This window comes from Leptodactylus fuscus, chromosome 3 (genome assembly GCF_031893055.1).
Source record: "Leptodactylus fuscus isolate aLepFus1 chromosome 3, aLepFus1.hap2, whole genome shotgun sequence".
In the NCBI taxonomy this organism is placed as follows: domain Eukaryota; kingdom Metazoa; phylum Chordata; class Amphibia; order Anura; family Leptodactylidae; genus Leptodactylus; species Leptodactylus fuscus.
Window position 1 is genome coordinate 240,007,460 of NC_134267.1, and position 24,958 is coordinate 240,032,417.

Consider the following 24,958-nt stretch of genomic DNA (forward strand, 5'->3'; position numbering starts at 1 on the left):
ACCTATCTATAAAACATAGTGTAGAATACTCTTAGGACTCCTAGGTACCTATCTATAAAACATAATGTATAATACTGTCAGGGCTCCTAGGAACCTATCTATAAAACATAGTGTAGAATACTGTCAGGGCTCCTAGGAACCTATCTATAATACATAGTGTAGAATACTCTTAGGGCTCCTAGGAACCTATCTATAATACATAGTGTAGAATACTCTTAGGACTCCTAGGTACCTATCTATAAAACATAATGTATAATACTGTCAGGGCTCCTAGGAACCTATCTATAAAACATAGTGTAGAATACTCTTAGGACTCCTAGGAACCTATCTATAAAACATAGTGTAGAATACTCTTAGGACTCCTAGGAACCTATCTATAAAACATAGTGTAGAATACTCTTAGGGCTCCTAGGAACCTATCTATAATACATAGTGTAGAATACTCTTAGGACTCCTAGGAACCTGTCTATAAAACATAGTGTAGAATACTCTTAGGGCTCCTAGGAACCTGTCTATAAAACATAGAGTAGAATACTATTAGGGCTCCCAGGAACCTATCTATAAAACATAGTGTAGAATACTCTTAGGACTCCTAGGAACCTATCTATAACACATAGTGTAGAATACTCTTAGGGCTCCTAGGAACCTATCTATAAAACATAGTGTAGAATACTGTCAGGGCTCCTAGGAACCTATCTATAAAACATAGTGTAGAATACTCTTAGGGCTCCTAGGAACCTATCTATAAAACATAGTGTAGAATACTCTTAGGACTCCTAGGAACCTATCTATAACACATTGTGTAGAATACTCTTAGGACTCCTAGGAACCTATCTATAAAACATAGTGTAGAATACTCTTAGGGCTCCTAGGAACCTATCTATAGCACATAGTGTAGCATACTCTTAGGGCTCCTAGGATTCTATCTATCTAATTTATAGATCTCTAAGGCAAAAACAGCCAAAGTTATGTAAAAGTGACAGAGACATGTTTTTTTTATGGAAGAACTGATGGTAAGCAGAAGATACAAACTTAATGAGAGCTCCTTGACTATGGTTTCTTATACAGACATGGTGGTTATTTTTGAAGACGCAATGGTTTTATAGAACAATTATCCCATTTGATGATTTATAAGTGCTACAGGTTTCTTGTTATTTGGGAGACACATTTATGCTTATGCTTAAGAAAAAGTGACTTTCCAAATAAAAAAAGAGTCATCAAAAACTATCCCTTCACAGGAGCAGATGTGAAATCAAAATGGCATTGGCATTCAAAAATACAATGGCATGGGTTATTTTGTCATTGGGACCCTTTTCTTAATATAACTTATTTTTTTCCTATGGCAACAATGCTGCACTAACAGTGTAGCATAATGAAATGTGATGGACCAGGCTCCAGGACATGTCTGGCTGAGCGCTAGCAGTGGTGGCAACTGTATCAACATGAGGGGCAATCCAGTACTGAATAAAATGATGGCCCGGGCTACAAGAGATGATGTCTGGCTGATTAGGAGCAGTAAGCAGCATCAGCAGTAATAGAGATTAGCACAGCGGCATCCTTGTTTTGCCGTTAGAATGGCAGTTTGTATGTATTTAATGAAAAAAAATAAGAATTCCTATTGCTTTGTCAGAACTTTGCTATATCCTATATCCTAAGCTGTTTAGTCATGTTGAGCAACTTCAATGAAATGGTGCCGATGGGACCCCTATGGAGATTGGAGCCCTGGGAAGTTTGGACTCCCTCCAACATCAACCATCTCCCATGTGCAAGGCTCTTGTCCTAAAATAATTACAAAATGACATAACTTCTATATCAACTTAAACGGATTATAGAAGTAAGAAATGATACATTAATAATCCTTATATGTTATCACCTTCTCTTTATAGAATCCATAAGACATTTGTATTTCTTCTGCATTGTATTTATTACATCTTTTATTTTTTCTCTAAGATGTAAAATTTTATAAAAAGATTTAATAGAAAAAGGGTGTCCAAGCTCGACCCCTATGAAACCTTATATAGTGTTCAGGGAGAGATAAAACAACAGTAATTCTAAGTGGATATAGTATTTTTTAAATATAAAAAAATCAAACCTTACATTGTTCTATTCTAGATCTTATACTATGTTATGTTTTATTTGAACTATTAAGTTTCCTTTTACATTCAGTTCTGGTCTCAGTAGGATGATGTAACATTTAGGAAAGAAGATACAGACTAGAAGTCCTGCACTAGAAACCTCAATGGTGAAGACCACCACAGCCACCATGTATTTCCCCTTGGTGCTGAGATAGGCCATAATGAAGGCAATCCACACACTGCAGAAGACCAGCATGCTGAAGGTGATGTACTGAGCCTCATTGAAGGTGTCTGGAAGTTTCCTGGCGAAAAATGCTACAACAAAGCTCAAGACAGCCAGAAATCCCATATAACCTAAAGAAATGTAGAAACCAATGACAGACCCCTCATCACATTGTAGGATTATCTTCCCTATTTCTATCTCTGTATCTTGATATGGGAATGGTGGAGATAAAGACAACCAGATGACACAGATGGAAACCTCAATGGATGAGAAGATGATTAGAAGACAAGTAGAGAAATGTCTCCCAAGCCATCTCTTCATTGATGTGTTGGGTTTTGTGGCTTTGAAGGCCGAGACTACGGTGATTGTTTTGACCAAGATTGAGGAAACAGCAACTGTGAAAATGTTCCCGAAAGCCACTTGTCGGAGGAGACAGGACATTCTGGTTGGACGCCCAATAAATAGGAAAGGACAGAGAAAGGATAAAATGAGTGAGAGAAGAAGTATAAAGCTGAGGTTCTGGTTATTGGCCTTCACAATGGCGGTGTCCTTGTATTTGATGAATATCCCCAATATAAGAGCAGTCAGAAGACAGAAGACCACGGCAATAACAACTAGAGATAATCCCAGGGAATCCTCATAAGATAGAAAGTCGACTGTTCTTGGGATACAGGTGTCTCTTCTCTCATTCGACCATTGATACTCAGAACACTTCAGACAAGTTTCCATATCTGAAAATAATATAATACACCATTATGTAGGAAGCTTTCCAGCTTTCTTTTCTAAAAATTTAATTAGCTTTCAACTTTTGTCTTTTAGAAAAATACTGAAAATGAAAATGATTTTAAGAAAATGTATTTCTTAGCTTGAGCAAATTATTTTATAACAAACAAGAAGTACAGTAAAGTATTTGGATTTTTCCATTCCATCCTATTCCACAGGAGCTTTCAATCTTTAAGGAATAAGGTAAGATTCAAAAACCGAACAAATGGAGATTAGTCTTGGATGAACTAAAATTTATTCTATTTAGATAGGTCTCTAGGAGCCCTCATAGTATTCTACACTATGTTTTATAGATAGGTTCCTAGGAGTCCTGACAGTATTCTACACTATGTTTTATAGATAGGTTCCTAGGAGCCCTAAGAGTATTCTACACTATGTTTTATAGATAGGTTCCTAGGAGCCCTCATAGTATTCTACACTATGTTTTATAGATAGGTTCCTAGGAGTCCTGACAGTATTCTACACTATGTTTTATAGATAGGTTCCTAGGAGCCCTAAGAGTATTCTACACTATGTTTTATAGATAGGTTCCTAGGAGCCCTAAGAGTATTCTACACTATGTTTTATAGATAGGTGCCTAGAAGCCCTGACAGTATTCTACACTATGTTTTATAGATAGGTACCTAGGAGTCCTGACAGTATTCTACACTATGTTTTATAGATAGGTTCCTAGGAGCCCTAAGACTATTCTACACTATGTTTTATAGATAGGTGCCTAGAAGCCCTGACAGTATTCTACACTGTGTTTTATAGATAGGTTCCTAGGAGTCCTAAGAGTATTCTACACTATGTTTTATAGATAGGTTCCTAGGAGTCCTAAGAGTATTCTACACTATGTTTTATAGATAGGTTCCTAGGAGTCCTAAGAGTATTCTACACTATGTTTTATAGATAGGTTCCTAGGAGCCCTGACAGTGTTCTACACTATGTTTTATAGATAGGTTCCTAGGAGTCCTGACAGTGTTCTACACTATGTTTTATAGATAGGTTCCTAGAAGCCCTAAGAGTATTCTACACTATGTTTTAAGTCAATTTAAAGTGTGGTTTGTACTGAACTTGCCCATCCCGAAACAATCCGGGTACCTTTGCCACCAAATCCCACAAGAAAAAAATCTTGGGAGTTTCGTCCATCTCTATTTATTTCCTTGTAAAAGATTACAATGTTTTAAAACCAGTGAGATTAGTCCAAGAGGTCAAGGGAACATGGTTTTGAGGAAATAATTAATAGAGAAGAGTAGAAGGTCATGGGCACAGATGTGGTTTTGTGTAAGGTATAGTGAATTGTGGGGTTTTGGCATTATAAGTTAGGGGCGCCTTTTAAGTTTCTTTGTAATGGGCAATCAGATGAGGGTGACTGTGACTAATACTAAAAGAGGGTCAGGGGATAATTGTACACATCAGGGAGAGTGTGTGCCTACATAGGCAGTACGGAGACTTACAAGTCATTCCTGCTCCGCTAGGGATTCTGGGTAAAAAATATGCAAATCTATTCTCCAGGATGTAATTAGGAGAACAGTGCACTCTGTACGCCGCCCTCTAGAGGGCAGCATCCTTAACATCATTCATGACTCAGTTAAAAAGTCTAATTAATCATGATGCGGATTTATTTGCCAAATTAGTATTTCTACTCCAAAAGGAACAGATATACTCTGCCAAATCACTATCCCTACGCTATGCTGAGGAGGCCCAATAGGCAGAAACAGCGCTGTCCATAGCTGGGAATCTGTTCCTTTTGGAATAGAAATACTAATTTGGCAATTAAATCCGCATCATGATTAATTAGACTTTTTAACTGAGTCATGCATGATGTTAAGGATGCTGCCCCTAGAGGGCGGTGTACAGAGTGCACTGTCCTCCTAATTACATCCTGGAGAATAGATTAGCATATTTAATACTAAAAAGAGACATAGAACTCACGTGCTTGTATAGACTATGACTAGGATATTGCAGTAACTTATTCAGAACAAGTTAGTGGTCTAGGATTTTGTTTCTTATATACATGGCAAGTGTTGTGAAGGGGAAAATATATATGTTTGAGATTTATTTTCTGCAGGTCGGACAGTCTGTGGGTAAATATTACCGGTCTGGTTGGAGATTTCCCCCTCCGGACATGGGACACAGTAGTAGCAGCATTTATGTTGTCCTTCATGGATGACTTTCCTGTATCCAGGTAGACAGTGCGGAGAGCAGACAGATTGGGGGGTCTGGGGATAGAAGAAGACATATAAGAAGTCTGACACCTCTGTAAATATGATATCATGTACGAGGATGAAACATTTACTTTACATTTGATTTAACTATCGTGTATTTTTACACCACTTGTCATATTGTCATTTGCAGAGGTTTCCTCTGTAGACTTTCTGCTTCAATTATATCTATAAGGAAACCGCTGGCGTTTTCTGAGATATGATTCACCTGCAAATTTTGATATTACATGATGTGTGAGTCCCTGCACACATGGCATTGCCTTCCCTCTATTGGTCATACGTGGCCCTGGCCATTTTTTCATAGAGTTGCTATTTTTGTTTTTCCAAATGAAGACGCCATTTGTTCTGTTTCACTAAAAACCAAACAACTTGGAATATATGAGCTGATCCCGGCACATTGCGGTCCCATTCGGCCACCTCTAGTCAAGTCCAACGTAGAGTTGCAGTCATTGTTACTTGCAGTGGTGGGTGCTGCAACCAAAAAGCACCGCAGAGAAAATGTGGTAGAAATGCATTATGGTTTTGTCCACAACATTTTTATCAGAAAACCTAAAAAGTTTTCTTTATCACTGACGGTTAGTTACTCACATAAAGACTAAATCACTGTAGGAGTAAATAAAATATAACTTTTAATAATCTTTCTTAAAAATGGCCTCAATTTATTAAATGTTTTTTAAATGTTTTTTTTTTTTTTTTTTACAAAACTGTACTATGACCTCATTGATAAAGGGTAACCAATAATTATTAAGTCAATCCCTGTCTGGTACAGCCATTAACAGTTTCATTCCTTGATAGTGTGCCAGGAGCTAATCTGGTATGCCCCAGTACACCTATATATCCCTGGAACTCTAGATGAAATCAGGTGCGAGGAAATCTAGATACAAATCCCTAGTGGTTCCACCTAGGCTGTGAGTAAGGCCAGAGGGAGGTCCTGGAGGTGAAAGCTCTGTGAGCAGTCTCTGTTACTGACAAATTAACCCCCGTATATGATAATGACAACAGGAGCTATATTGAAACGGAGGATATTCAATACAGTACAGTCTCACGTTCTCACAAGCCGTATTCCACTCAACTACACCTCACACAATGCCCTACTGGTCTCAAGTATGCTCCAATTGCCTATGTTAACATTGTTGCCACTTAGGGTATAGTTACATTAGCCCTATTAGTCTCTATTCATGGGCTACGTATCCTAACTGGATAAATACAATATATTGCAACATATTGATACCGCGTCCTACCATCAAGGGCGCGGGAAATGCAGTTTTAACTGCAAATATTATCATCTCCTGCATTATCATCCTCCTGATGAGCTAGGCTAGACCCCTAGCGAAACGCGTTGAGGGAAGTGTGAGGGAAAACTTATACAATAGGTGGTGGATACATCAGGGACCATACATTGTATTCAATCTGTACTCAATCTATCATCTGTTGCTTTGTCTGAACCATGTTTGAAGTTGTTGTCTAAAGGACTCAATTTCGTACCCAGTGAACATTTTAATTTTTTTGACACCTTACTTGACATAAATAAATTTGTACGACTACTTACCCTAAAAAGGCATTTTTGGGGCACCGACTCAATAACCAAACTACAACATCGTGAAGTCAACTACGATAATAATGATTATATTGGCCTTTCATTTCAGGAGCAATGTTGTCTGACGGATTTGCAGGGCTTAAATAATGAAACTGTCAATCGTGAAGTGGATGTGTCAGTGCGAGTAAAAAATCCTCTGTATTATCCACTCAAATCCAGAATACCGGTATTAGACAGTTTTCAGTCAATAGTTGAAAATGAATTAGTGGAATTGTACAATAAACAGAGATCTGCTGTTGAGGAGGATAATTTGAGTCAGGAAGAGAGGGAATGTTTATCTTGGTTACAAAAAAACAAAGAAATTACAGTTAAAATGTCGGATAAAGGAGGGAGAGTAGTAGTAATGAATACGAAAGATTATATACAAGCAGCGCACATTATTCTTGATGATTCAGAAACATACAGAATTTTGAAAATGGATCCCACTTTGGTGTTTTCAGATAAATTAAAAATATTGATATCTGAGGGAGTCAATATGGGCTTTTTTTCTGAAAAGGAGGCTAGTTATCTTTTGGTACAACACCCGATCATGCCCATATTCCATAGGTTACCAAAAGTGCATAAAGAAGGGTTCCCCCCTCCACTGAGACCCATCATTTCGGGTATAGGGTCATTAAATGAACATATTTGTCAATGGATGGACCAGGTGCTTCAGCCCTTGGTCCTCCGCACCCCTAGTTACATCAAGGATACCAAAGAAATACTAAAAATCTTTGATGGGTTTCAGTGGAGGGGGGAATATAGTTGGGTGAGCTGTGATGTCACAGCTCTGTACTCTTCAATACCACACAATGTGGCACTTGATGCCTTGTCGTATTATCTGTACACACATGCCAATTTTGAACCGGACTTCAATGAGTATGTTATACAAATTACTGATTATCTGTTACATCATAACTTTTTTATGTTCAATGGCCAGTTCTTCCTGCAAACCAGAGGAGCACCCATGGGTGCGTGTTTCTCCCCCTCGCTGGCTAACATCGTGATGGCGTGGTGGGAGGAAAAATACTTATACTGTGATCATAATCCATATAGAGGCCATATCCAATGGTATGGCCGATATATAGATGACGGACTGTTAGTTTGGAAGGGAGACAAAGAGAACATCATAGATTTTATTAATTACATCAATGGGAATCCCTATAACTTAAAATTCACTTTTAATGTGGACAGTATAAGTATACATTTTTTGGATGTTAGACTAACAGGTGATCAGGATACGGGTAAAATCCATGTTGAGAATTACCGCAAGCCGGAGGCGGGTAATACGCTTCTGCATGCCTCCAGCTTACATCCAAATAGCACTAAAAAAGCATTGCCAGTTGGAGAATTTTTGAGAGTTAAACGTAACTGCTCTACACAAGAGGCATTCTATAAAGAAGTACAGATTACTAGCACCAGATTAAAGCAACCCCAAGTGGACAATTGAACGGGCACGCAAGATAGCCATGAATACAGACAGGCAGGATCTGTTGTTTAAATCCTGCAGTTCTACGTCAGAGAATAGGGGTTTGGGGGTTAATTTTACCACTAGATACAGTATGGAATATCCCAGGATAATTAAAATCATAAAAGAAAATATTCCTCTGTTAAAACAGGACCCCATTCTCAAACAAATCTTATCGACAGGATGTAATTTTTCATCTAGAAGGGGCAAAACCCTTGGTAATTTTATCTCCCCGAGCCTATTCACTGATACGAGCAATAATATCACTTGGCTCCGCTCTTTAGGTTTCTACAGATGTGGCAATTGTAGGTGTGGGGTCTGTAGGTTTGCTGACGTTTCTACTTTCTTCAGGACTACAGATGGTACTACACAGTTCACTATCAGGAATCATATAGACTGTAGTAGTGATCATGTGATTTATTTAATCACCTGCACGGACTGTGGGGTACATTATATAAGTAGTACTATTAGAGCTTTAAAGGTGCGTATAGCAGAGCACATCTCAAGTATAGGTAGGGATGATAATTTCAGGAGCACGGGGGTCTCGAGACATTTTGATCAAAAACACAATGGGCATGTCCATCCGTTTACATTCAAAGGAATAGAAAGGGTTAAACGCCCTGTTAGGGGGGGTGACTGGGAAAGATTGGTGAGGATACGTGAAGTTTTCTGGATCTTGAAAATAGGTACACGATTTCCAGATGGAATGAATCAACGCAATGACGTTTCATATATCTATCATATCTGATTTTTGTCCAATATTGGAGTTTTTTTTTCTTCCAAGTCTATATAGTTTTCCATCTTGTCAGAATAGGCATTGGCTCTTAATAAAGAACATTAGCTCATAATCAGAGTAGATTTGCATTCAAACATTCATAGATACAATATTTAATATCAATTTCCATAGGTTAGCATATTTCCTCTTCATGGCAGTTTAATACTTACCTTGCATTTTGAGGCTGGTCTATGGTTAGTAAAGAGTTACGTGTTGTTAGCAGTGTGATATATTCTGCATTATAGCCACCAAGTTTTGAATGCACGCTCTAGTGTATTTTACGCATGCGCAATTAAGTCATCTATGTCTGTGATGTTCATCTTTAGTGAGGGCAAACTTGTATGGAGATTTGGAGTGTTAGTATTGGCACACAACCATTTGGTATATGAGCGTATGTTTCGGTTTTCTGCGCACGCGCAGTTTGGTCATTTACGTCTGCAATGTTCATCTTTAGTGTGGGCAAATTAGGATAGAAAATTACATGATAGTACTGGCAGCAGCTTATTGGAGCCAGCCAGTACGTCTTGCCGAGTCTTTTCTTTGACAGGTAAGAAAACTAATAGAACATAGACTATCCTTGTTATTCCTTCACTTTAAGTTTTTTATCATGTTTTTATTTGTGCAACTTTGTTACTATAAACTTTGTTTTGTGTTTTTATGTGTTTGTTTTGTATTCATGATGTATTGTTCCTTGTGTAGAGCTGCTATAAGATCGGACACCTGTAATCACTTGTCAATTATGACGTTGAGATTGTGGCCCTACATAGGAGATTGTGTGAGTCTCTTTTCTCAGACCAGACTTTGAGAAAGGATACCATTATCCGAAACGCGTCAGTCTGGCGCAGTTTCTATATTTTCACATGCGTGTATTACATTTTTTCATGGATTAAATAAAGATGAGTTTTACCTTTCCTAACGGGGCTACGCTGGTTCTATTTCTCGAACGATCTGCATATTTTATTTACTCCTACAGTGATTTAGTCTAAAAAGTTTTCTGCTGAAAACTTTCTGTCCCTAATATACCTATATGGAGAACACCAGCGGTTCCGTAAGTATAATTGATATGTTGCGATTTAAAAAAACATAGCAGCTTTGAAAATTGTAGCATTTCCACTATCTATATTTTTCTACAATGTGTGAATTGGATTATCCAGAATCCCATCCACTTTGCAGACACTGTAAAATGCCATGTTTTTTGTTGTGGTGTTTTCAGTGGGGCCCCAGCCTAAACGTGAGATTAAACATAACCTACACAACTGGCACTTAATGCAACAAATTACTGTGGCTGTTATCCAAAAATTTCTGGTAAATGTGGACTGCAGTGGTATATAATCGGACATGCAGGACTTGTGTCTGGCTAAAAAAAATGGTTTACCCATGGAGAGGCCACAGGTGGTCACTTTTGCAAACCCATTCAAGTGAATGGGTGAATATCCAGTTTCGCCGGGGCTGAAGACGGAATCCCGGCGGAATGCACAAACCGAACACGGGGTGCAAGTGTGAAAGTCCACTAAGCTGACTTTTTCCTGACAGCTGTCACCTGTGATGAAATCAGGACACTCTCATAAAGATGGCACCGCACTGAGTGGCTGCTTCGATACAGAGCTCCAAGCTGAAAGCAACCTTTATCTTCCTTTTCACTCTTTTTGTCTGTATCTTCAAGAATCCTCTAACCAAGCAAACTAGCACTATGAATTAGGAACTATAAATGGAACGGAAGACCCTGTGGAGTATTTTTTTTCCCTTTTGTTTCTATTGTTAAAGCATGGACAAGACTCAAGACCTGAATCAGCTGGAGTTTTCCTGTGTGCACATGTGCCTGTTACCATCCCCCCACGAGCTAAGGACAGCATGGACACCATGAGGCAGACAAAGCATGGAGGAGAAACCTGCCGGAAAATGCGGACTTCTTCTTTCAAGGAGATTATTTTTGGCGTCTATTGCTGATGTGTGAAGATGCTACAGCTGACTGGTATTTCTTTCTTCTATTACTGTGGACACGTGGGATTATGTTACAGCCTGGGAACCATCACCCACCTACCCCAGGAGTTATGGAAGCTTGGCAAGAGAGCTGCACCATGTATACCTGGATGGCTTCAGACCTCTCTGGGCAGTAGAACACAGTGGTAAGAAGAAAGGAGGAGGAAGAGGACGGCTTGTGATGAAGGACATTTGGGGCATTTTTTGTGGTTAATGGACAATAGTGCTGATACAAGATACCGAACTATCAGCTGTGAGCAGGAGATCTCACCACCTACCAAAGGAACTACCACCTGTTATCATGACAGCTGCATATGTCCTCCACCTCTGCAAAAAATGTTTCTGCCTGTTATATCTATATGCTGTGACTCCCTCCCCCTCCTCGTGTCCTCCAACCACGGTCAGGCTGTATTATTAACATCAATCCGCACAGAGAACTAAATGATCCTGCAGTGTGTCTGTGTTTCTTTCTTTTTAGTTGCTATGATTCCTAGGATTTCTCTATCTGCCATGAGCTTCTATGTGTTTCTCTCTTGTTATATACTACTGTACCATCCATGGAACTGTATCACTGAAATTTCCCCATTGTGGGACTATTAAAGGATTATCTTATCTTATCTTTATCTTAAACACGAGCTAGTTGGCTGATTATGTCTTCTATCTGCTAATGTGTATGGATACTTTAAATAAGAATAGATTCTGAGCCCAGCAGTGAAGAGAAGTGAGAAGGATATAAATTAAGAATAAATAATAATAATAATAATAATAATAATAATAATAATAATAATAATCTTAAAAATAATGTAATGTTACAATAAATCTACCTTATTATATTTTGGATCCCAGTGAATTTCGCTGTCATTTATTATAATTTGTTCATGGCCGTCCAAATCATGAAAATACCCAACTTGTCTTATTTCTTTCTCTGTGCTTGAAATAAAATAATTCACCACATCGAATCTTCCCGGCACATTTCTTTCATCAGTAAAGTAAACCCTCTCACCGCCCGGAGTCGTGAAATTTACCTTCATTAAGTAGCGATTGATCTGTGGAAAAATGCAAAGTTTGTTATGAACAGAAATTCCGGTGTTTCATCTTCTACTACTTATATGTACAGATTGGTGAATAGGTTTGCAACGGGTTTGACCAGAATATTCCAAATTGTTTGTTTTTTAATGAAACCAAACAAATACCAATTTGGCCGCCACATTATACTTTGAGGTCTCTTCAACATGTCATGATTGGGTCTCAGTGGTGCTCCTGGGCGCATGATCTCATAGTAGAGAGCCAGTCATCATGAGGATGTGCTGGATGGAGAGGAACCAAACAAGAAGGATATCTTGCACTTTCTTTTGGAAATATTAAATTGGGTCACGTTTGGAAACTTGTCCTCCAAAAAAGTCACATACGATTCCTAGGACTATTGTCCTCTCAAATTAAGTAGAATAGGAGATGATTGCTATTCAGACAATGGTTCGCCACCTTGGGATTAAACAGCTCTCCTGGTGGAGTCATCAAGAGGAGGCAGAGACAGAGCATTGTAGCCCAAAAGAACAGAAAAATGAATTTGGTCTTTATTTTTTCTCCTTCCCTGGACCTCCACTGTTATGGTTGGGATGTCTTTTTAGTGGCCTCTTTAAGCCTTCTGGGCATGCAGGGATGAATTTCCCTTTAATAAATTGTGCTTTAATGTATGGGCTTGTCCTTGGGGTATAACAGTCCGTGGGGTCTCATCTTCCTCTTAGTTGGGGACCGCTATATGGGGAGGTGGGGTGGAGTGGTTTGGGGTATAACAGTCCATGGAGTCTCATCTTCCTCTGGTTTGGTGACAGCTGGACACGTATTGGGCAGCGATCTCCACAGTGGCCTCTTCTTCTCCCAGTAGGATGTAGAGTTTCCTCTTCTCGTCTGCAGATATGAAGTCTGGGATGTGGGCAGAGAGTCTTTGGTAGTAGACGGCCCTCACAGCTGAGTATTTGGTGCAGTGTAGCAGGAAGTAGGCCTCGTCTTCTAGGGCCCCCTGGTCACAGTGCTGGCACAGTCTGTTCTCCCGTGGCTTGTTCATCTGCCTGTATCGCCCCGTCTCCATCTCCAGGTTGTGGGCGCTCAGTCTGTACCGGCTCAGGGTTTGTCTGTGTATTTTTGGGGCGGCTATGGTGCCTTTGCGGAAAAGAGTCTTCATATCAATGTGAGCAATGGAAGGGAGCAGAATGACGAAGCAGTATGAAAAATCCTTTCGTAGCAGATGACGGGTGCATACAATGGAAAGCTTGGGAATATTGTTTCCGTGAGGGGTGTGGCATGCACTCGCCTTTGAAATGAGATTCCTGAAGAAATGCAATACTTGTGTTTAGTTTGCAAAGGATTGTAAAAATGTTCGATCTTTTGTTTGGTGAATTAAATCCGAGGACAATAAACGTAGTATCAGCTTAGACATGTTGTTGGAAGGAGTCGAGGAAGCAAATTATCCGTCAGATTATTAGTAAAGTTAAGAAGGGTTAGAGGTGGTAGGAAGAGGGGGTAGGGCAAGAAGAAAGAGGAAGGGTGAGATTAGTTATAGGTAGAGAAGGTCAAGGAGGAAGAGAGATGAAACTAGAAAGAAACAAATCAGTGGAAGCGACTGATGACCACTAAGGGAAGGTAATGAGTGTCGGTATCGCATAGCGTGTGGGTATGTCAAGTATCTCAAGGATTATATATACAATTTCACATCGGGGAATGACAAATGCCAAACTATAGACATGGACACCAGGAACTTTTTTCTCCCCTGTTTTTCTGGTACTTTGTATCATTCATCGTTAGGGTTGAGCAAAAAGATCGGATTCCGATCCCGATCTTTCCCGTGGGATCGAGGTCGGTGGTTATTTCCCATTGGCTATTGGCCAATCATTGTGGGAAAAGCTAACAATGATTGGCCAGTAGCCAATCATTGTGGGAAATAACCTCCGACCTCAATCCCGCAGGAAAAGATCGGGATCCAATCTTGTCGCTCAACCCTATTCATAGCACTGTCATCTCTGGAGAACATACTTACCTTTGATAACATCTGGGATCTGTTTTTCGACAATGACTTCAGATTTCCTTCTATTAATGATAAATCATGTAATGCATTCGCCACAGCGTAGACGGCAGAGTATATACTAAAGGTATAGCGGAAATTACTGACGTCATACACATAAGGAGACACATTACTGAAGAGATTGCTATCATTACAGAATCTGCACTTGGAAAGCCGAGAAGAGTTTTCGCAACATTTAAGATAGAATTTCCATATGGTAGAAATGATTGTAGCCTTTCGATGTTTGTAAGGACCAACACTGAGCAAATAATCCTTCAGCCCTGGAATATTTCTTCTTGGTAGAGGAATCTGTAGAGATCCGGCCAATTCATTTGCATTTCGAATATTCCACGAAGTAAATAAAGCCGGTAATATAAATACATATCTTCTCTTATATACGATGGACATTTTGGTCTGCACAATCCTTAGAAACATAGAAGTTCCAATATATATAATAACTTCACAATTGGTCTTCAGGAACCGATGTAGGACCTTGGTGTAAAATTCATCAACAAAATTCATTGTTAAGAGGACGTCATAGGTAGTGCCTTGGAAAACCACACACATCCCGCTCTGAGTTATTACGCTATTCAGCTCCATGGCGGCTCGTTGGCTTCCTTCATCTTCTGCTACTAAAATTCCCACCCAGTTCCATCCAAAATGCTTCAGTAAGAGAACAATGGCCTTATACTGATCCCTCCCATCAGGAACTGTGCGGTATAAGGAAGGGAAGCGGAGCTTGTTGTTAAATATGGAATCCATAGCTCCATAGCTGATCTGGAAGGGAAATACATGAAATGACCATCATGTCCTGTAACTATGGACCGGCTCTACTGGTCATCATATGGTGACTATTTTGTTTGATGGATCGCTTATAAACATTGGTAAATGTTTGAACACACATAGGGGCACATAATAATTCTGGTGTAGAGTTCCCCTGCAGGTGCAAGGCCTGGTGGAGGATGCGCCTTATTTATGTGAAGGAGTTTGCCTGGTCACACATTAGGTGCACCCTCTGCCAACTGTGAGGGGCTTATAGGTTTTACAGTGGGTACAGAAAGTGTTCAGACTAGGGTTGAGCGATCGTGTTCGGAAAAGATCGGATTCCGATTCTGAACACGATCTTTTTAGGTGGGATCGAGATCAGTACTATTTCCCACAATGCTTTGCTTAGCCTTCACACTGAGTATACGCTCCGCTCATTCTGAGTGGAATGTATACTCAGTGTGAAGACTCCGCTGCGGTTCCATAGGAATGAATGGAAGCAGCCGGCACACAGCCTTAACCCCCCTGCGCTCCGGCTGCCTCCATTCATTCTAATGGGAGACTAAACTAACATCTCTAGTAGCTACTTATCTCCAGAGATGGCTGCTCCGGTGCCCGGTGTTCTCCTTCTTCTTCACCTCGCTGCCGTTCCACGCTGCTCTTCTCGCCTCACTGTCACCGCCTCCAAGGTCAGTGTTTAAAGAGCTAGGAAGGCGGGGTTTGTGGATTAGGAGAGTGTGGGCGGGTACAGGGCGGGGAAACGTGACGTCTCCCCTCCCAGTACCCGCCCACACTTTCCTAATCTGGGAGGCAGGGGGCAGCGAGGCAAGAAGAGCAGCATGGAGTGGCAGAGAGGCGAAGAAGGGCACCGGAGCAGCCATCTCTGCAGGTAAGTGGACACCAGGGAGGACTAAGTAGCCAGAGGATTACAAAAAAATCACTACACAGCGTGGATTCTAACAAGTAAAGCGTTCAATTGTTAGATTCCATGCTGTATAGTGAATAGGATTGCTTTTAAAATCCGATCTCCGATTAATAAAAAATCCCATTGACTTGCATTGGGATCGGAATTGGGATCGAGATCGGGTTCGAATGAAAAATGATCGGAAATCGGATTTTAAAATTGATCCTGAAAAGTTGTAGCATGTGAATTATATCTATAGTAATGCTGGTGATTTACCTATAGATATAATGGAAGTAGAAGGTCCGTAAAAGAAACCTCTGCAGACGTTCTGTGAAAGTGCTGAAACTGAAACTGCAATGCATATTCCTGTTGCTTTTTTCCTGCAACACTTTTTTGCTGTGACCAGCTACGTGGGGCCTTAGCCTCATGGTATGTTCACACAGTGGCGGATCCAGGCTTTGCGGGGCCATGGGCAATTGACTTTGGCAGGGCCCTACTTACCAGGGGGTCTGGAGGTCTGGAGGTCTGGAGGTCTTTTTTGAAAAAATCAGCCCTAAAAATGCGTTTTTGAGGTGTTTTTTTTAACTAGTTCCTGTGTCTGCACCACACGTGACCTAGCTTCCTGCTCTCAGATAGAGGAGGGGGAAATGAGTGAGGTATGTGACGCCTGGGGGACTGATCTCACCATCTATTTATAGAGCTGTATGTCCGATGCCTAGCTGCATCGGGAGCACGCACGCAAGGCCAGCGGCATAGAAGCGATGTCATCTCGCCGCTGGCTTTGCATATGAAACCCCGCCCACTAATTGACGCAAGAAAACCAGGAAGAAAGAAGAGTTTACAGCAGCAAAGACTGATGAGTAAGGGACATGGGAATACCCCTTTAAGGGCCTTGTGCTTCTAATCGACCAACCCAACCTGCGTTTTGTTAGGCTCGCCCGGCCCTGGATCCGTCCCTGTGTTCACATGGTGGAAATTTCCGTATGGTGAGCCACAACAGGATAATTGTGCAGTGCACCGACAACCTGTCGCGGCATTACACTCCGAATTAGGCCTAAATGAATGGGCCTGATCAAGAGGGAGCCTCGTGCCACGGACGCCATGGCTGAGTCAGCTGCGGAATCTGCGGGAAGAAGGGTCATCTCACTTCTCATTCCGTCACTAGCTAGCAGAAAACAGAAGCAAGCGGCTCCCATTGAAGTCAATGCAGTGGATTTTGAACCGGATTTTGTGTCAAAATCCGCTGCAAAACAATTCCGTGTGAACTGATCCTTACAGTGCAGTAATAACTGACTTGTGAGCAGTTTGGAGAACAGAACAGGACAATAAACTGATACATAGTCATATAACAGCCAAGGAGAACCAGGCGGAGTTCATGTAACTGTTCTCTACTAGAGATGAGCGAACAGTAAAATGTTTGAGGTTCGATATTCGTTTCGAGTAGCCCCTCAATATTGGACTACTCGAATCGAATATCGAACCCTATTATAGTCTATGGGGGGGAAATGCTCGTTTCAGGGGTAGGCAACATTCGATCAAATTATACTTACCAAGTCCACGAGTGAGGGTCGGGCTGGATCCTCCGAGAAGTCTTCTCCGTGCAGCGTCCCCGCGGCATCTTCCAGCTCTTCATTCACTCTGCCAGGCATCGGGCCTGGGCAGAGCCAACTGCGCATGTACGCACTACTATTCCTAATAGTGTTCTGACTGCCATGTTCTCATGGGTTGCTCTGATATGGATGTATATAGTGTAACCTATGTGTTGCACTTATCCTGTGTTACCTAAATTGTCATTCGTATGTACATTACAAGCAGAATAACTGAAGAAATATATTACCTGTGGATATCCATAGAGCCCAGCTATCTCAGCTATGGACAGACTGGGCAAGGACATCAAGTGTCCAATAAAAGCCACCACATTGTTCTTCTCATCACAGTTGTAGTTGGGGACGGCTTCTTCTCCTCCGGACAGTATACTCAGTACACTATGTACAGCTTTATGTTCTATACTACAGGAGTCATAGATGTTATATCCCAGAGTGATATTAGGTAAGAGGTCCGATCTTCTGTTTATTTCTTCTATAGCGAATATGAAGACCTGGAGATGTCTCCACAAATGAAGGAGTGGACTATATTAGGAACAGCAGAATACTTGGTTAGTTCTATATAACAATCAGGCCGTTTCGCCTCGCGAGTTACCCTGAAGACACACCTCCTCCGGACTAGGCCCATTCATTGGGCCTAATCCGGAGCGGAGTGTGCGGCTGGATGCCGGTGCAGTGCACCAGCTTTCAGTTGCAGTGCACCAGCTTTTGAGGTGGCCTCACCGGACCAAAAAACTCCATCTGAACACTACACTGATTTTGAAGCTGAATCCGCCTCAAAATCAGCCTACAAAAAGCCACTCAATAGAACACTGATTTTAAGGCAGATTCAGTATCAAAATCAGCGCCAAAAAACTCAGGGTGCACTGACCTTAAGAACGGCTGATATGTGCAGACACTTTCCTAGTTTTTCAACTCACTTCCTATAAGCTGCCATTTGCATGAAATTGTTGCACCTCCAAATTTAGCACGTGCCAACTTCATCAATCCCTCAATGCCAGAAAGCTGGTATAGGGATGATACCGAGCCCTGATCTGCATGCGCCTTGTCCAACAGATGTATTAGAACTTGGGCTAGTAATCCTGGCCAAACTGAGTGACACTTGTAACTCCCCAGCAAATTTTAGACCTATATCATTATTAAATGTTGATATAAAATGTTGCGCTTTACTTGGTCGAGCGCCTCCTACAACTAATCCCAAGGCTGATCAGATCCAATCAGGTGGAATTTGTTGCAGGAAGGCCGGCTCCGGATAGAACTAGCAGGGTCCTTCATTGGATTCAATGGGCAGAGCATATTCGGACTATGTTCTTGGTGTTGGGTGCAGACAAGGTGTTTGACCAAGTATATTGGGGAGACCTCAATTGCCTGTTGGAGACATTCAGTATATATGGCTCCTATAAGTTGGCTATTCTGGCTCTTTATTCCTGCTCTTTCATGATAGTGTTATCCTAAGGATTATCAAAACCTCTATGTGAAACGAGACCCGCCAGGGGTTCCTTTTATCACCAATTACATTCACCCTCATTATGGCGCCTCTAGTCTATTGGACTAAACCTGAATATTGCAGGTATGGCGACTGGAGGCTCACAACCTTAAAATGTCATTATAGTATATATTTATATATATATATATAACTCAGAAACGGAAGCTTTTTAAACTTACGCAACACATTGGTTCATGTAATAGTAACTGGTAAATTTTAGACTTTTGTGGAAACTAAGCTCATTCGAAATTTTTAGGATTCCTCCAATGATCAGGTCTGCAGACTTCGCAACATTCTCTACTTCTCCAGCCACATCTATCTTGCACCCGGTGTCTATAAGACCTTGTCCATCAATGACAGTGGGGATGATATATATTATGTATATAGCATGCAGCATCGTGACCTTGGGAAAGAAATAAGTGAAGTGATGATGAGAAATCTAATACTTGTCTCAAAATAGATCTTAAAGAGGACCTTTCATGGGTTGGGGCACGGGCAGTGTTATATACCGCTGGAAAACCGACGGTGCACTGAATTCAGCACACTGTTGGCTTTTACGATCGGTGTCTCATGTGAAGAGCTATCGGTGCTGGTACTGTAACTCTTCACAGTCAGAAGGGCGTTCCTGACAGTCTGCCAGGAACGTCCTTCTCCACAGCAGCGCCTATAGTGCTGTACAGTGATACCCCCCAACCAAGCATCAGCCATCTGCCAAGCCAAAACCCCCAACATGCCCTGAACAAGGCTCAAATAAAAGGAATCTTTGAGAGAGGCAAAGAGCGGTACATCGAGGAATGGAGAAGCGCAATAAATAACTCCAAGAAACTCACCGTGTACCAGTCATTGCAAAGGGACTACACCATGGCCACCTACCTGGAGAGAATACGCCACCCCAAACACAGACAGACCCTGAGCCGGTACAGACTGAGCGCCCACAACCTGGAGATAGAGACGGGGCGATACAGGCAGACGTACAAGCCACGGGAGAAGAGACTGTGCCAGCACTGTGACCAGGGGGCCCTAGAAGACGAGACCCACTTCCTGCTACACTGCACCAAATACTCAGCTGTGAGGGCCGTCTACTACCAAAGACTCTCTGCCCACATCCCAGATGAGAAGAGGAAACTCTACATCCTACTGGGAGAAGAAGAGGCCACTGTGGAGATCGCTGCCGAATATGTCTCCAGCTGTCACCAAACCAGAGGAAGATGAGACTCCACGGACTGTTATACCCCAAATCACCCCCCCATACAGCTGTCACCAACTAAGTGGAAGATGAGACCCCATGGACTGTTATATCCCAAATCAACCCCCCCCATACTCTCCCCCTCGACTCCAACTCCCCCCCCCCATACTTTACCAGCTTTGGCAATGCCAAATATCCATTCGGACGTGCCAATAAAGCCTATTTGATTTGATTTGATTTGTGTGAGCGGGGAGGAATGCCCCCTCCCCTCCTGATAATACTGGTCTATGGACGAGCACTGTGAGCGGAGGTAGGGGTCGTTCCTCCCCGCTCTGACTGTACAGCGCAATAGGCGCTGCTGTGCAGAAGGACGTTCCTGGCAGACTGTCAGGAATGCCCTTCTGACTGTGAAGAGCTACAGTACCGGCACCGATAGCTCTTCACATGGGGCACTGATCGTGAAAGCCGACAGAGCACTGAATTCAGTGCACTGTGAGCTTTCCAGTGGTATCTAACACCTCCTGTGCCCCAACCCATGAAAGGTCCTCTTTAACTAGTGACATGGTCTAAAAGAACCCACCTTGGCTTTTTCCATGACTTGAATAGAAGCAAATGCAGAGAGTCACAGGAGCATAACATGAGGGTATCAGAAGCCTCGTAATTGTGGTGTCGTGCGGTGTCCAGTGAGACGGGGGTGAGCCGTGTTCTGTAGATAGTTCCCACATCTATCAGCTACTTATGGAACATTCTGTGGATAGAACATAAATATCTGAGATAGTAATAACGCTTTACATCAAATTTAGGTTTATTTTTCCATTGCATTTTTTTAAAAAAATAATTTGGTTTATTTATTTTATTACTTTCTGATATTTTTATCTATCCATCTATGTATATACCTATATCGGCACCTCGCTCCGGCATCCTGCACCCGATTAGGTCCAGATGAATGGGCCTAAGAGGAAAGATGCAGTCAAAACCCGCCTGCTAAACACCCGTGTGAACATACCCTAAGTCTCCACATTCATCTACTCAGATGCCTTGATCAATTGCAGCAGAGATATCTAAGAGCCGTGACACGAGTGCCGCCATGTTGTCTAGGATCTATGTTGCCAGAAGCAAGAACTGAAGGTGTCAAACCATTACCATAACCGTGAGGAGCCTATTGAGGATGTTCACGATGTTGCAAACCCTGTTCCTGTGTTCCCTCACATCACACACTGGTATCCATTTATTGGTAGAGAATCTCCCGGGATCTCCTAGGCCCAATATTGGCCATGGAGATAAACCTATAGGCAGATATAGAGATCAGATAGTGACCGTATCATCTGATCACTAAGTATCACGGGTACTCAAGGGTCAGGAGATGGCCATGTGAGTCAGACGTTCACCTACTGACCCCACATGGCATAGAAAGTATACACCATTGCCCCTATGTATACCTGGTGAATTCTCAGCTACCCTGTGCGCTACTGCCAAAGGAAGAAAACAGCAAAAATAGCATAAAGAATTCTCTACAGGACACATATAGGAAATAGGACATGAGCATAGTGTACACTCACCGGCCACTTTATTAGGTACACCATGCTAGTAACCGGTTGGACCCCCTTTTGCCTTCAGAACTGCCTCAATTCTTCGTGGCATAGATACAACAAGGTGCTGGAAGCATTCCTCAGAGATTTTGGTCCATACTGACATGATGGCATCACACAGTTGCCGCAGATTTGTCGGCTGCACATCCATGATGCGAATCTCCCGTTCCACCACATCCCAAAGATGCTCCTCTATTGGATTGAGATCTGGTGACTGTGGAGGCCATTGGAGTACAGTGAACTCATTGTCATGTTCAAGAAACCAGTCTGAGATGATTCCAGCTTTATGACATGGCATTGCATTATCCTGCTGAAAGTAGCCATCAGATGTTGGGTACATTGTGGTCATAAAGGGATGGACATGGTCAGCAACAATACTCAGGTAGGCTTTGGCGTTGCAACGATGCTCAATTGGTACCAAGGGGCCCAAAGAGTGCCAAGAAAATATTCCCCACACCATGACACCACCACCACCAGCCTGAACCGTTACCGATACAAGGCAGGATGGATCCATGCTTTCATGTTGTTGACGCCAAATTCTGACCCTACCATCCGAATGTCGCAGCAGAAATCGAGACTCATCAGACCAGGCAACGTTTTTCCAATCTTCAATTGTCCAATTTCGATGAGCTTGTGCAAATTGTAGCCTCAGTTTCCTGTTCTTAGCTGAAAGGAGTGGCACCCGGTGTGGTCTTCTGCTGCTGTAGCCCATCTGTAGCCTCAAAGTTGGACGTACTGTGCGGCGTTCAGAGATGCTCTTCTGGCTACCTTGGTTGTAACGGGTGGCTATTTGAGTCACTGTTGCCTTTCTATCAGCTCGAACCAGTCTGGCCATTCTCCTCTGACCTCTGGCATCAACAACGCATTTCCGCCCACAGAACTGCCGCTCACTGGATGTTTTTTCTTTTTCGGACCATTCTCTGTAAACCCTAGAGATGGTTGTGCGTGAAAATCCCAGTAGATCAGCAGTTTCTGAAATACTCAGACCAGCCCTTCTGGCACCAACAACCATGCCACGTTCAAAGGCACTCAAATCACCTTTCTTCCCCATACTGATGCTCGGTTTGAGCTGCAGGAGATTGTCTTGACCATGTCTACATGCCTAAATGCACTGAGTTGCCGCCATGTGATTGGCTGATTAGAAATTAAGTGTTAACGAGCAGTTGGACAGGTGTACCTAATAAAGTGGCCGGTGAGTGTATATACATACAATACATGGGCGGCAATACAAATCCGACCAATGACGACATCTGCAAGGAGTGTGTGTGTTCTCCCTGTGTGTCCATGTGAATTAAGGAACAGGGAATTTACATTGTGCAACCCTATATGGGACAGTGAGGGACAATGTATGGGAAGTGCTGTGGGATATGTTGGTAGTATACAAGAAATAATAACAATACATACAGACAAAAAGAGACACACACACACATATATATATATATATATATATATATATATATATATATATATATATATATATCACACACACAATACACAGACACACACATATACACATAGCACATACAGTACACACACATTACATAGACACACATTACATAGACACACACACATATACACACACAACACACACACATTACATAGGCACACACACATATACACATAGCACATACAGTACACACACGCCTGTGACTCTCCTCCTCTTACTCTGCTGCTTTCTTCTCCTGATTATCCAGAAATCAATGGAGAACAAGCTCAAAATTCAGCAGGGACTGTACAGGGGTTTAGGATCTTATAGAGGAGTTTAGGGCTTCGGACCTTGTGATATTGGGCTTGTTCTGCTCAGGGTACAAAGGACTATTACTGTATGACCCGGCTTATACATCCACACTCCTATATGACGGCTTTATATTTCACCACCGCACACAATCACAATATACAGTATATGGCAGTGCCCGGTCCGCTTGTACTTCTGGTTTGTGGATTATAGATGTAATCTTAGCCTTATGTGTACAGTGCTGGCCAAAAGTATTGGCCCCCTGCAGTTCTGTCAGATAATCCTCGGTGTCCCCAGATAATGATTGCAAACACAAACTCTTTGGTAATATCTTCATTTATTTTTCTTGCAATGAAAAAACACAAAAGAGAATGAAAAAATAAGTCACATCATTGATCATTTTACACAAAACTCCAGAACTGGTGCGGACAGAAGTATTGGCGCCCTCAGCCTAATACTTGGTAGCACAACCTTTAGACACAATAACTGCGCACAACCGCTTCCGCTAACCAGCAATGAGTTTCTTACAAGGCTCTGCTGGAATCTTAGACCCTTCTTCTTTGGCAAACTGCTCGCGGTCCCCCCTGAGATGTGAAGGGGGCCTTCTCCAAACTGCCACCAAGAGATCTCTAGAAAATGGTGGTGAGAGAAAGCCCTGGAGACTTGTAACGTGGCAGCAATGAGTCCAGCCCTGAATCCCATAGAACACCTGTGGGGGAGGGGGAGAGATCTCTTGGTGGCAGTTTGGAGAAGGCCCCCTTCACATCTCAGGGGGGACCACGAGCAGTTTGCCAAAGAAGAACTTGTAGCAGTGGGTATATACAGGCGCGGGTAAGGTTTTCGTACTGTGTATAAGGGATGGGATATGAGATGTAACTTTGTATCTTGTTGTTGCTGTAATTCTGAGACTTTTGTGTTAAATGTAATTTGTATTTCAGCTGCTATACGGTGTTGGTATAATCTGTACATAGTAACTTTGGGACAGAGGTATTTGAAGTTAATATATTTGGATATACGACATTGTAGGATTTGTTATTTTCTGCCAGTAGTGTGTGGACATTTTTTTGTGTGTAAAAGTCGCCATATTCTGACAGCAGTCACTTTTTTATACGTCTGTGTCGGGGGATGTCTTTTTTGCGGGGCCGTTTGTAGTTGTTGCATTTTCGGGAAATGCTATTGGTTTGATCACTTTTGATTGATATTTGTATCATAATGAAAATAGAGAAAAAACAGCGGTTTTGGACTTTTCAGTATGTTTCCCGCTACAGCGTTAAGTGTCCAGGCAAAATATTTGTATAGCTTTGTAGAGCGGGCGATTTTGGACGCGGGGATACCTAACATGTATGTGTTTCACAGTATTTAACTAGTTTTATATGTGTTCTAGGGAAAGGGGGGTGATTTGAATTTGTAATACTTTTTATTGTTTTTTTCCTTTTCTTTTGTTTTTGTTTTTGCATTTATTAGACCGCCTAGGGGTATTGACATGGGTGGGGGGTGTCGCGGATTGTCAGAGCGATGGGGGTCGGCAAACATGGCTGCTCCGG

At 42.0% G+C, this 24,958-nt stretch overlaps 1 protein-coding gene across 1 annotated transcript in view; it reads right to left on the bottom strand.

Annotated features, from left to right (window-relative positions):
• Window positions 1-2,115: 2,115 nt before the first annotated feature.
• LOC142196965 (vomeronasal type-2 receptor 26-like) overlaps window positions 2,116-24,958 on the bottom strand; it is a 30,464-nt gene continuing 7,621 nt past the window's right edge. Inside the window, exons 4-9 of the mRNA XM_075266936.1 lie at window positions 20,671-20,687; window positions 17,652-17,912; window positions 14,122-14,922; window positions 11,912-12,133; window positions 5,162-5,285; window positions 2,116-3,029 (exon numbers count right to left, since the gene is read on the bottom strand). Of these exons, the coding sequence (XP_075123037.1) occupies window positions 2,116-3,029; window positions 5,162-5,285; window positions 11,912-12,133; window positions 14,122-14,922; window positions 17,652-17,912; window positions 20,671-20,687 (2,339 nt within the window). The remainder of the gene's footprint in view (window positions 3,030-5,161; window positions 5,286-11,911; window positions 12,134-14,121; window positions 14,923-17,651; window positions 17,913-20,670; window positions 20,688-24,958) is intronic.